General features: G+C 34.0%; 1 protein-coding gene across 2 annotated transcripts in view; it reads right to left on the bottom strand.

Moving 5' to 3' along the window:
• Positions 1-13,266, bottom strand: part of LOC127717865 (uncharacterized) — a 269,710-nt gene that overhangs the window by 12,523 nt on the left and 243,921 nt on the right. For both annotated transcript variants that reach the window (XM_052223728.1, XM_052223727.1), the window contains exons 4-5: positions 11,060-11,172; positions 10,122-10,314 (exon numbers count right to left, since the gene is read on the bottom strand). In XM_052223728.1, coding sequence (XP_052079688.1) covers positions 10,122-10,314; positions 11,060-11,172 — 306 coding nt within the window. The remainder of the gene's footprint in view (positions 1-10,121; positions 10,315-11,059; positions 11,173-13,266) is intronic.

The raw sequence follows: 13,266 nt of genomic DNA, 5'->3' as shown, positions 1-13,266 counted from the left end.
AATATAGTTTCCTTGAATGCCTAATGCTATACAAGGAGACGAACATGGATTTGTAGTCATGTGAATCGGATTAAAATGTTAATATTCACAATTAACATTGTTAATTGATAAAGTACATGTTGCTATTACTTATATTAAAGTTCATATGTGAATAATATTAATGTCGTAACATTCAAATGATTTACAATAATTGTACGTTTGTTGTGGGTTACATTTTGTTAGTCTAAAACCAATTATATTATAATTCTAAAGTTTGTTTTTTCAAATTCTGTTTGGTTTCGGTAAATCTTGTTTCATGAAGTCACATTGTAATCCATTTCTGTTTCAAATACTTGTTTTTTTTTTGTATACGTTTGTTTTATTTCGGTAGGTTTTTGTGTGTTGTTAATGTATGTTATTGGGTTTTATTCATAACTTTGGTTGAGTGACCATGTGCACACATTGGAAACGGAAGAATTGACACAATTTCATAATTTGCATTTCATTAAACATGTTTCAAGTAGTTGATGTGTGTTGTTGTTTCAAATTCCGGGCACTCCGGCTACCTCAACTTATACAAACTGACCACAATAGTGCTAAAAGTGGCGTTAAACACGAATCAAACGAAGTTATATAAAATAAACCATGACTGAAGGGCAAGGCTAAATAAATTCCATGAAAATGAGATGTGCCAAATGCTGCTACAACTGTTTAATAAAAGTATCTTGCATACTAACTTTGGGACACCTATTCATATGTTTAATCTTATCGCTTAGATGAGATATATGTTCTCGTCAAAATGTTTTAAGACTGCTTATAATCAATTTGTAAAGTAGAAAAACTATACAAAAACTGTGAAATTTCATGATGGTAAGTTAGGCCAATAAAACACACCTTTATTTCAGCTTTTTCTGCAAACGGAAATATATTTGTCCTTATGTACGAAAGCCGAGAAGGATCATTCATAATTTGGAATTCAAAATTCAAAATTCAAAACTCGCAAATCAAGAAAGATAATTCTGTTTTATTGCAGTTGTATGGAAAGCCACAGTGAACCCCTCGATTATTATTATTTTTCCTTTAGAAATACATGGATACAAATAAATCTTCGGCTTTTAGAAATTCACGACCCCGCCGATTATTAACAATTATAAAATCTTCGGCTTTTAAAAATATAGACCTCGCCGATTATTTTCAATAATAAAATCTTCGGCTTTTGAAATTCACGACCCCCGCCGATTATTCTCAATTATAAGAACTTCGGCTTTTAATCAAGAGCCCGCCGATTATTTCCAATAAAAAAATCTTCGGCTTTTAAAAATCACGACCCGCCGATTTTTTTTATAAAATCTAAACCAAAAAATAATCAGCGGGACAATCTTCGGGACAATCTGCGGAACCCGCCGATTATTATAATTACATTCAAAACAAAAATAATCTGCTGGACCCGCCGATTTTTATTATCATTCTAATAAAATCTGAACCAAAAATTAATCGTCGGGGAATAGCCTAGTCAATTAAGCTCCATGACAATCACTGAATTATAGGCTCCAGATATAGAGTAGGCACATATAGAATATGGTGGGGTTACACATGATTGTGAGTGGGCATGCTCAAATTCATTTACCTTAATTGATAGTTGTTACCTTCAGCTGTATACACTTATACTGTATATTACAAATGTATTATACCTTTTAACATTTATAAGAATTAAAACACTGGAATTATGATAGCATATATTGAGACTGTAAAAACATGATTGTTAACATTTATCTAAATTTACAGTCATAAGCCTCATGCCATCCATACAATATGAAGCAGGTGCACTCTATGAAATGTGCCATTTTGTTTTGGTGTACTGTGACTTCCTTTTTAACAGACAATTCAAGGAAATGTTGAAGGGCACAAATTCAGATTCTTCCAAAAAGAAATAAAAGTCAGAAAAATGAAACAGAAAGCAACCTCATATAACATGTACATTGTGTGTAGGTCTTACAGGCTTACATTTACCTGCCAAAAGATTTATATTGATTTTTGTCTCGCCTTGACGGAGTCAAAAAGCGAGGCACAGGTATGCTGTTTCCGTCGTAGTCGTCGGCGACGGCGGCGTCAACAATGTATTAGTTTGTGATTAGGTCTAGTTTAAGGTGAACCACAAGTACTAGGTCAATGATACTTGGTATGCAGTTATCTCTTTCCATGAATATTATCTGGCCCTGACCCCTCAGTCATGGTCTATTGACTTTGAAACTTGTTTAGTTTACATGTTTTAGTTTGTGATTAGGTCAGTTTATGGGGAACCACTAGTGGAAGGTCAATGATATTTGGTATGCAGTTGTATAAACATTGGCATATCTCATTTCCATGGAGATTATTTGGCTCCGCCCCCTTAGTCATGGTCTATTAAATTTGAAAATTTTGTTTAGCTTTCATGTATTAGTTTGTGATTAGGTCAGTTCAAGGGGAACCATTTGTGGTTGGCCAATGTTAATTGGTATTCAGTTGTATAAGCAATAGCACATCTCATTTCCATGGAGAATATTTGGCCCCGCTCCTTCAGTCTATAGACTTTGAAACTTTTGCTTAGTTTGCATGTATTAGTTTGTGATTAGATCCGTTTAAGATGAACTGCTAATGTTAAGTCAATGATATTTGGTATGCAAATTTATTGGCATTTGCAAGTATCGTTTCCATGGAGATTATATAACCCCACCCTTCATCATGGTTCATTGACTTTGAAACTTTTACATGGCTAAACAATCTCCATGGAAATGAGATGTGCCAATGCTAATAAAACTGCATACTAAATACCATTGACTTATCATAAGTCATTCTCCTTAAACAAACTTAAACACAAACATTAACTTGTAAACTATGTACAAACGCTTCAGAGCTTACATGAAAGCTAAACAAAATTTTCAAATCTTTCCATTAATACGTACGGACGCACAGACGGACAAGGGTTAAAAATTAATGCCCCCACCGCCGCAGCTGAGATTATTTCGGCGGCACGTCTGTGTATACCTTCGTATAGAAATAGTCCATTTATATGATTGGAGTAGACTGAAAAATTGAGTGTGTGTGGAAAAAAAAGGGGGGTCAATCTTCTGAAAGTGACAATAAAAAAAAAATTTCTATGTAGTGTAATATTCTGAAAGTTAGTCATTGTCCTCTTTCATTTTCAGTTTTTAGTTTCAATTTCTGGCTTAAAATGGGAGGGGGCATAGTTTTGCCCGCCTCCCCTTTTGCCCCTGGCTCCTACGCACACGCTAGTAGGAAAACTTTACATAGACAATAGGATACAAAGACTTTTAGCGACCAAAGGTTATCATATTGGAGTCACATTTGCTTATTTTTCAATTTAATTAAAATTTCTTAATTTCTTCAGTACTTTTACTTATTTCTCCACTTTTTAACGTATTCTTGCTAACATAGTTTGATTTAACAATAAGAGTATTGTATGACCGATGCCGCTATATTCCAATTTGAAATAAATTCCAAATGATTAAAAATGATTGAAAATGAGAAAGCACCTCAAAGAAGGGCATTAAAATGGAATTATTTTTACAATTTCGAAACATTATTTTTTCATGAAAACATTCTCAAATACATTTGTCTCACTAATATATCAGAATCTGTTCTGGTAATTTTTAACATTTTACATAGTTTTCATTTTATCAGCTTTACGCGTACAGATTATAACGACATTCACCTTTAACACGTTAACGACAAGATTTGCCTCATCAGTAATGGGTGACTGTTTAAAAGCAGGAGAACGATTTTCAACTTTCGTGTGTTCAACATTACCTTTATATCTTATATAGGTAAAATATTGTAAATAAAATACATAATCAAGTATTTTGAAACGCACTTGATTATTGTAATATAGGTGTTTTCATGTTTATTTGAAATTTAATTGTGTGGTAGCCCTTTTCTTCGCCCCTTATGTGTTTGTGGATGCGAGTGTCCAGAAGGGAGAAATACAAATACAATCTATTATCATATTGCTGCTTTTTGTGCATTTTTTCTTATATATATCATATATTTAGGATAACAATTCTAGTATATCATATCGATGCACCTCACTTGCCATCTTATTGGCGACTAAATTAGCTTATAAATAATTAGTATTTATTTATAAGCTACTGATCTGCATTCTCAAATAAATTTAGATCAATAACCGAGTGTCTTGGCATTTACAATGTTTATTGTTTGCATATATTTTTAGAAAAGTTTGTACTTGTGACAGTTTTATGAAACTGTTTAAATGAATTTTGTGCTTTGTTTGGTCTTTTCTATAATAATTATCGATCCTGGGCGATCCAAGGACTTCATTCGATTTTATATAATTATATATTTATATGCTATTTCAAATATTTTATTGGATAAAGCACATATGATAACAAGAAATGATTGTAACAGGATGCTGTTACGAAGTCTCCCAAACGAAGCTCCCATAATTCTTAATTCCCAGGGTCGCCTGACATTGGGCAACGTCCAGTGAAAATTGGTTTGGTCAAGTAAAGTTATATGCATTAGTGATACCTGGGGACTAACCTTGTTTATCATTCAAATCATCTTGGCATGACAAACCAGAATATATATGGTTTAGGGGTGGGGATCTCGACCATTTACAAGATACTAGAACATTGGGGGTGGGGAGGAACCCCTGGGGACTGGCCCTATACGTCATTCAAATGTTCATTACATGACGAACAGGAATATATATGGTTTAGGGGTGGGGATCTCAACCATTTACAAGATACTAGAACATTGGGGGTGGGGGGAACCCCTGGGGACTGACCGTATATGTCATTCAAATGTTCGAGACATGACAAATAGGAATATATATGGTTTAGGGGTGGGGATCTCAACCATTTACAAGATATTAGAACTTTCTCAAATGGCAGGGGGTCGGGATGACCCCTGGGGACTAGACTAACCCTGTATATCATTCAAACCATCTTAGCATGACAAATCAGAATATATATGGTTTAGGGGTGGGGATCTTGACCACTTACAAGATATTAGAACTTTCTTACATGGCAGGGGGTGGGGGTGACCCCTGGGGACTAACCCTGTATTTCATGTGATGTGCTTTATCATGGCAAACCAGAATATATATGGTTTAGGGGTGGGGATCTCGACCATTTACAAGATATTAGAACTTTCTCAAATGGCAGGGGGTCGGGATGATCCCTGGGGACTAACCCTGTATATTATTCAAACCATCTTAGCATGACAAACCAGAATATATATGGTTTAGGGGTGGGGATCTTGACCACTTAGAAGATATTAGAACTTTCTTAAATGGCAGGGGGTGGGGGAGACCCCTGGGGACTAACCCTGTATTTCATTCGATGTGCTTTATCATGACAAACTAGAATATATATATGGTTTAGGGGTGGGGATTTTGACCATTTACAAGATATTAGAACTTTCTCAAATGGCAGGGGGTCGGGATGACCCCTGGGGACTAACCCTGTATATTATTCAAACCATCTAAGCATGACAAACCAGAATATATATGGTTTAGGAGTGGGGATCTTGACCACTTACAAAGTATTAAAACTTTCTTAAATGGCAGGGGGTGGGGGTGACCCCTGGGGACCAACCCTGTATTTCATTTGATGTGCTTTATCATGACAAACCAGAATATTTATGGTTTAGGGGTGGGGATCTCGACCATTTACAAGATATTAGAACTTTCTCAAATGGCAGGGGGTCGGGATGACCCCTGGGGACTAACCCTGTATATCATTCAAACCATCTTAGCATGACAAACCAGAATATATATGGTTTAGGGGTGGGGATCTCGACCACTTACAAGATATTAGAACTTTCTTAAATGGCAGGGGGTGGGGGTGACCCCTGGGGACTAACCTTGTATTTCATTTGATGTGCTTTATCATGACAAACCAGAATATATATGGTTTAGGGGTGGGGATCTCAACCATTTACAAGATATTAGAACTTTCTCAAATGGCAGGGGGTCGGGATGACCCCTGGGGACTAACCCTGTATATCATTCAAACCATCTTAGCATGACAAACCAGAATATATATGGTTTAGGGGTGGGGATCTTGACCACTTACAAGGTATTAGAACTTTCTTAAATGGCAGGGGGTGGGGGTGACCCCTGGGGACTAACCCTGTATTTCATTTAATGGGCTTTATCATTTAGAACATTTTCAATTAAAAAGATTGTGTCTATCACAAACGGTTTTCAATTTATAATCATTTGAAAATTTAAAAAAATAAAATCCCATAGGGTTCTATAGTAAAACCCTCTTTTCTTTTTGCCCCTCAAAGTACCCCTTTATAAACCCCATTGCACAAACAAAACCCTGATTGCACCACTAGACATGTTAGTCTAACATATTGTGAAACCCTAAGTTAATCTGACAAGCGGTTTTGGAGAACGGGTGCGGACAAGTTCAAATTTAAAAGTGGCGGAAGAAGAAGAAGAAGAAGAAGAATAATAATAATAATAATAAGAACTGAGCAAAAACAATAAGTCTTCCCAAACTTCGTTTGGGAGACTTAAATATGACATTGCGTAATCCAAGTGTACAACATACATGACAAATAATGTATATATCATAGACCGTGACTCCTAAACAACATAAATGAAAATCTTCAAAAACTTGACTCGAATTTTGTTGGTATAACAATAACAAAATTATCAAAATTTGATAAAAGATACACAAAATATGTCTGTTGTATATACATACCTATTTCAATAACTAGATTCTTCCTTTGGAAAACCGGGTTATAATAAGAAATTGGTTGTTATTTGCTTAACCTCCAGTGGCAAATATTTCATGTATGTTTATGACGAGAGAACAATTATTACTACAAAAGGTAGGTCCTGAAATAGGCGGTCGACCGGGATGAAGGGCGAACAATTTTGGAATGCCGCTGGAAATAAGGATATATTGGGTAGGACAGAAATTTGGCCTTGCAGCAAGACCCCTCAAAAAGTTGTTGCAATGTTCTTAGCGTGCAGAGATCGTAGTATTCTCTCTACACGAATCATTGGATTAAACGTTCCGAATATGACCGGGCGTGACTGTGAATTTCTGCGTCCATCACGGCAAACAGGACTTGATTTGACAAGCGTTTTACTGCTGATCGGAAGAAGACCAAGGGATGACCATATTTCTATACACCAGTCAAAAAAAGTAATAAGAGACGTACCTATATTATTATAAGACAGACTCTAAACAATGGCTTCTAAATTAAAATGAAATAACTGGGATTTTTCTAAACTTTACTTCTGATTCGCTACATAGATGAATAACTCAGCGTTCGTCTATATAAATCTATATCAATGAATCTGAAATAACGATACCACAGGTACAGTAAAGTCAGAACATTCAGAAATTGACAACGAGGGTCGGTTGACATCTAAAACTTTACGAAAAGGCGATGATTTCAATTTTTCCACTGAGACCGTTCCATTTCAGTGAAGCGACATGCCAGATGTGCCTGTACATTGAAATATATATATACGATACGATACGATACGATAGTATAGGGCTTGGGTTTCATTTCCGATTTTCTTGGTAGAGGGTTTCTACTTCCAAGGACGCTGTGTTACATGTACCAAGGATTTCAAATGGTAATGTTGGATGCATCATTAAGAATGTTTTACGGACCCTTTGCCTTGTTTTAATAGGTTCGTGCTCTTAACAAACTTTATAACATAGCTTTCGATATTATATTACAAAGCGATCTTTGTTGGCTTTCGTAAGCGCGGGGAAAAAATATATAATAAAAAATAATGTAGGGTTTTTGAGTTTTGAATTTTGAATTTTGAATTTTGAATGACCCTTCTCGGCTTTCGTACATAAGGACAAATATATTTCCGTTTACACAAAAAGCTGAAATAAAGGTGTGTTTTATTGGCCTAGCTTACCATCATGAAATTTCACAGTTTTTGTATAGTTTTGCTACTTTACAAATTATGTATAATACAGAGTAACGAAACATAAAATTTGGAAATACGTTTAAAAAAAAAACAAAAACGGATAATAGATAAACTGCATTGATAATCCTTTAGAAAGGTTTTTTGATGTGCAAGAAGCTTAGCAATATAACGGAACATTAAAAAACAGAACTTTAATCATTGTTATCCGACACCACCACAAAGAATACATTCAAGTAAAGCATTTATTAGAAGCACTGACTCACATAATATGTTACACGAAGACTTAACATACTATAGAATAGTTTGCTATACTTAAGCAACATTTCTCAAGAAAAAATATCAAAGATTTCAAATAGCTTTTTTATCAAGCTAGATGTTAAAAAGACGAAGAAGAAGAGAAAGAAGAAGAAATTGTCAGGAACAAGTGAAACTAGCCAGAACTTTATAACTACATTTGTAAAGTAAATGAAAGCAATTTCTAACAGATTATCATCATATACAAAGAAGTCATGTACTTGTTAGTTACAGATAATTCCTTGCGACCGAGATACATATGGCAGTTTATTAAACAATATTTATCATTGTTTGTGACATTTGGAGTTGATCAAAATATTTCATTAAATTTTTGATAAAAATCCGCTAAACCGAAAAAAAAATATTTCAAAAACTTTCTGTGCTATATCATCGACTGGTTGAATTGCAATAGATAAATAGTCAGCACTATAACCTTACATAAAAAGGTTTATTGTCAGACAGATTAATTGTTAATAGCCTAATTTCTATGTTAGCTGCATAAAAGTTATTATGATTGTGAAAAAAAGACTCACCTAACTATATCTGTACTTGCTTATACATGTAAACATTCAAAATATTTAAATTTAAAACTAAAGCAAACCAGCAAATAAGTAGAATCTTACCTCATTATTACATTTAGATAAGGTTGTATTATAGCACAATGCTTTCTTATTTAGTCCTATTTTTTACACTACATGTATAATTTAGCTAAGCACTTTCTCGCATGTTTGCTATATATATGTAATGTGTGTTTTTTGTGGGTGTATTATTTTATTCCAACATCGAGTTTATCACCAAGGGTAGTCGTTTTTTCCTAGACTAAAAGGATAAATGAGTATTTATATTCCCTGAACATTCATTGTCTATAATATACTTGTGTTGTATACATATAAACTTCCTTTGTCATTTTCATGTCTAAAAGAACTGATCTAAACGGACACAACACATGTAGAATTGAGCATCTTTTAAAGCAGTATGACAAATATATCGAATTCCAAGGTAAATTCCAAAAGTCCATGAAAACTGACAAAATCAAATAGTGTCAACCAAAGGAACGAGTGGAAAACAAATGTGATATTACAGGCATTTTTCGAACAAAATGGTGGGTTGAACCTGGTTTTATAGTTAGCTAAACCTCCCGGCCTCTTGTATGGCAGTTGTTTACAGTTCAGTTATATTGGCAAAATCGGGTCAGCAAAACTCAAACATATCATAATTCACGATTTGGTATTGATCGGTTGTCATATATGGTGGCAATATAACCACTTAGTTCTGACAGTCCTTTAGAAATAATGTTTTCATCTTTCTATTCACATAGGATGCAACCTTAACAGGAATATAAATAAAATGGAAATTTAGGTTTCATCTATAGACTGATATCCATCTTTACCATTCAAAAATATTTTTTTCCAAGAATAGAACACTCTTTCTTCATATTTGTTGATCGAGAGGCTATTAATATTGGTAGGTTGTTTTAGATGTATCAATCATTAAGATGTTTAAATCAAAAATATTTTTTCCTCTTGTCAGGAGGAAAACACATGTTTAATACCTATGGACCTCTCAAAGAGTTGTTGCAAGAATTGTTCATAATGCAGACAGCGTAACACTCTCTACAGTCCCCCCCCCCCCTTTTTTTTTTATCGTATACCAAAATATGAAGTGACCATAGATAGACTCAAAAGACTCGTAATTCTACCGTTGTGCCTTCTGTCTGAAGTGATCTGTGATAATAGCGGTTACAATTACTAGTAACTCCTTATTTAGACCACTGCCAACCGAAACACATTTTACTCTTATGTTTGTCTGTTTAAATGTGGTCGTCTTGGTCCAATACCTTTTGTACATGTTCATTACCATATATATCAATACAACTATGATTGTATGATTGTTTAGCAATATCTTCTAATTTTACCTTGCTTTCCGCAACATGTACAGGGATTGTTGCTCTTGGCGACTTCAAAGTTATTTTTTCCAATTATGCAAGTAATCAGGAGTAAACCTCTACAGTCTTCCGTAGAGCTTGTGTAATTCATTGTGATTTCTGACCGGTAAAATAATCCATTTTTTGTAGTTGTGACATGAACGTATGGTGTTAGATTTGTCATCTAAAATAATGTAAAAACAATAGCAAAAGTAAATGGTTCATAACAGCGAAAAAAAAATCAAATAAGAAATGAATGATTGAATTTGTATATAAAATAGATGGACATACGATCAACTATATAAGAACATATCTTCAATGATGCAATAGATACGCTAAACATAAATACTTCATTTAAAGAAAAACTACTTTTGTCTCTTACTTATGCAATAGTTTTTGTTACACTGTCAACTGTTTACACTCGAAATAACAATTTATTTTTCGTATCACACAATTTGTTTTTGTGGTTTGTTATTAAGATTTTTTTCACAGGTTTTTGTAGGTTTTTTTCTTGTGGTCAAGTTGTTTGTTTTTTCATCGGCCTACGTCTGTTTCTACCTCTTTGGTATTTGTATATGCTTTCCCTTTCCGTTTGCTTTCTGTAAACATTCTGTTGTTTTGTACAATTTACATTCTTAAGATCTGCATATTGAAATTTTCAACTATATTTTTTACTTATTCAATTCTCTTTGGATACATCATTAAAAGATTGCTATTTCAAGTAAAATGCACAGACGCAAAGACGCATGGACGCACTGACGCCCAGTAAAACAATGACTAGATATGAGTTAAAATGCATTTCTTACAACACTAAAAAAATAGTATTTTTATCAAAGTCATTTTGTTTTATAGATGAAGCTTTTAAACATGCATGAATATTATAATAATAATCATATTGATAAAAAAGCAAACAAAATAAACAAACTTACACCAATATGTCCAAAGCATACAGGAATTGGGTAAACCTTAGAGAGTGTGACATTGACTTTTATTTTGAACATCTCAACCTTTGGCTTTACGGGTAATATTTCAGTTGGATGGTCTGAAATTAAACAACTCTCTTATAAAAGTTAATAATTATTATAATTCATAACCGATTTTCAACTTCTGAAATAAAAACAGGTGTCAATGATAGGAAAGAACCAATTTACCTGATTGGAGTACGATTTTTAACGTATTCGTTTTTTACTGTGTTTGCCGATTTGCCGTCTTTAATAAAAAGTGGGTTATATTAAAACAAGAATGGATCCGCTAAATGTCTTATCTGCTCTACTTTTAATGACTTGCAGTGACTAGAACAAAATGCTGAAAATCTAATGATCAAAGTCTTACTACGTGCATCACGACATTATCGCAATGAAACCCTGTAAATAAAAAATGTACGTCTTTAAGCTATACAGAATTTATATTTAGTCGTTAACTCAAAGTCATCGAATATATCAAATTCGAGCTTCGCTCTCACCCCATATGGAATCTACTGACCCCATATATGTCGTATTCGGTCACTAGCACACTATGTAACTAATGTTATTACTGTAATTTACTGTTCAGCAATGAAATATGAAAAAAAAAACGTCAAGCTCAAAATTCACATTTTAGACGAACATGTAGATACAATTGTTAAGTTGACCAAATATAATATATGACCTATTCTTTTATTATCTAATTCCAATTCCGAAATTTTAACCATTGAAAATGTGTCTACAAAAAATCAGGAAAAAGCTAGGTAAACCATGATTCCAGACTTACATGAACTTTACACAAAAGTTCTATAATGTGATCAAACTCGACCACATCTTATTCCTAATAATAGAAATTCACCTTTACCCTTCAAACATAATGTCGATCAAATTACTATGAAAATGAAGTAAAGTTCATGTGTCTTCATTTAAGGCGAACATGTGGACCTTCATAGAAAACAAATATAGCTGACGAATTAGATGTACTAAAAAGTAATTGAAATACTTACGTAACCATGACAAATTAACGTAAATAATTGACCAATAACATTTGGCCAGGCATACGGCAATCTTGTAAGACGTACTTGTAGGTCTTACAATTATTCTATAGACCAAACTGGACGACGCTTATGCCAAAAGTAGATGAACAACCGTGGGATTCCTAAAATCTTTACTCATATTTTCATTCTGTTATTGAAACTTGACAATTAGGATAACAACACCGGATATACGCCAAAAGTAAACTCAGGGCTATAAGCATCTGCACACAAGGTATGGATTATTCATCTGTTTTCTAATATTGTCTACAGGTATTAAAATGATGATTAAGTGCTGCTTCGTAACACATTGAACTGTATGTACTTCTATGTACTTTTTGTTGTTCTTCCCGACACGAATAAACTAATATTTGAATGCTACAAATCTACATGTAGTTTAGAATCACAATACAGTCGTGTTACAGTTTTTGGTCATATTCTATTTCGTTAAGGATTTCGATTTTAAATTAAAAAAAATAATAGCGTGTGTTAAATCATTAACGACTGCTCTACACTCGGGACATGCTGGACATATTAAATATATCTATATAGTAGGTTGCTGTCTCATTTTTATACCAAAAATCTCTTTTCATCAGGGGAAAATATGTGGCTATGAATAAGTTTGAAAGAAAATATTACGTTTTAATTTTGCAACTGAAGGAAAAATTAATGTTCCGTTAGTTGATAAAAGTTAGTTGAGATTTTATGAAACACAGTAGATCGTTGTCATCATTCTAATTGTATATTCAGGACGAGAACATGCTAATGTGATATGAATATGAATCATGCTTTCTACTCTGAGCCGGATTTTTAACGAGCTAGTACACAATGTAACATCACGCAGGAAGGCACGTCACCCTACCTACATATTATTCGAACTCCGGACCAACCATTCTTGGTCTACTCCTAAATGCCGCGTTCACAGCTGAAAAGCATCTAACACCAATCTTTGGTTTGACCCAGTCGGGGATCGAACCCCAGACCTACCGCACTCGAAACGAGCACGCTACCACGAGATCACCAAGGCGGTTGCTCAATTGATAGTACATATTAAATCTTTTTACATAACAAAAGAAAATGGACATGGCTGTGTCCGTTCAAAATATAAAAATCTTGCGATAAGAAATGCGTCGATCTACA

This window comes from Mytilus californianus, unplaced genomic scaffold (genome assembly GCF_021869535.1).
Source record: "Mytilus californianus isolate M0D057914Y unplaced genomic scaffold, xbMytCali1.0.p SCAF_10, whole genome shotgun sequence".
NCBI classification, from domain to species: domain Eukaryota; kingdom Metazoa; phylum Mollusca; class Bivalvia; order Mytilida; family Mytilidae; genus Mytilus; species Mytilus californianus.
The sequence above is the reverse complement of the archived record's forward strand: the minus strand, read 5'-3'. Positions and strand labels throughout refer to the sequence as shown.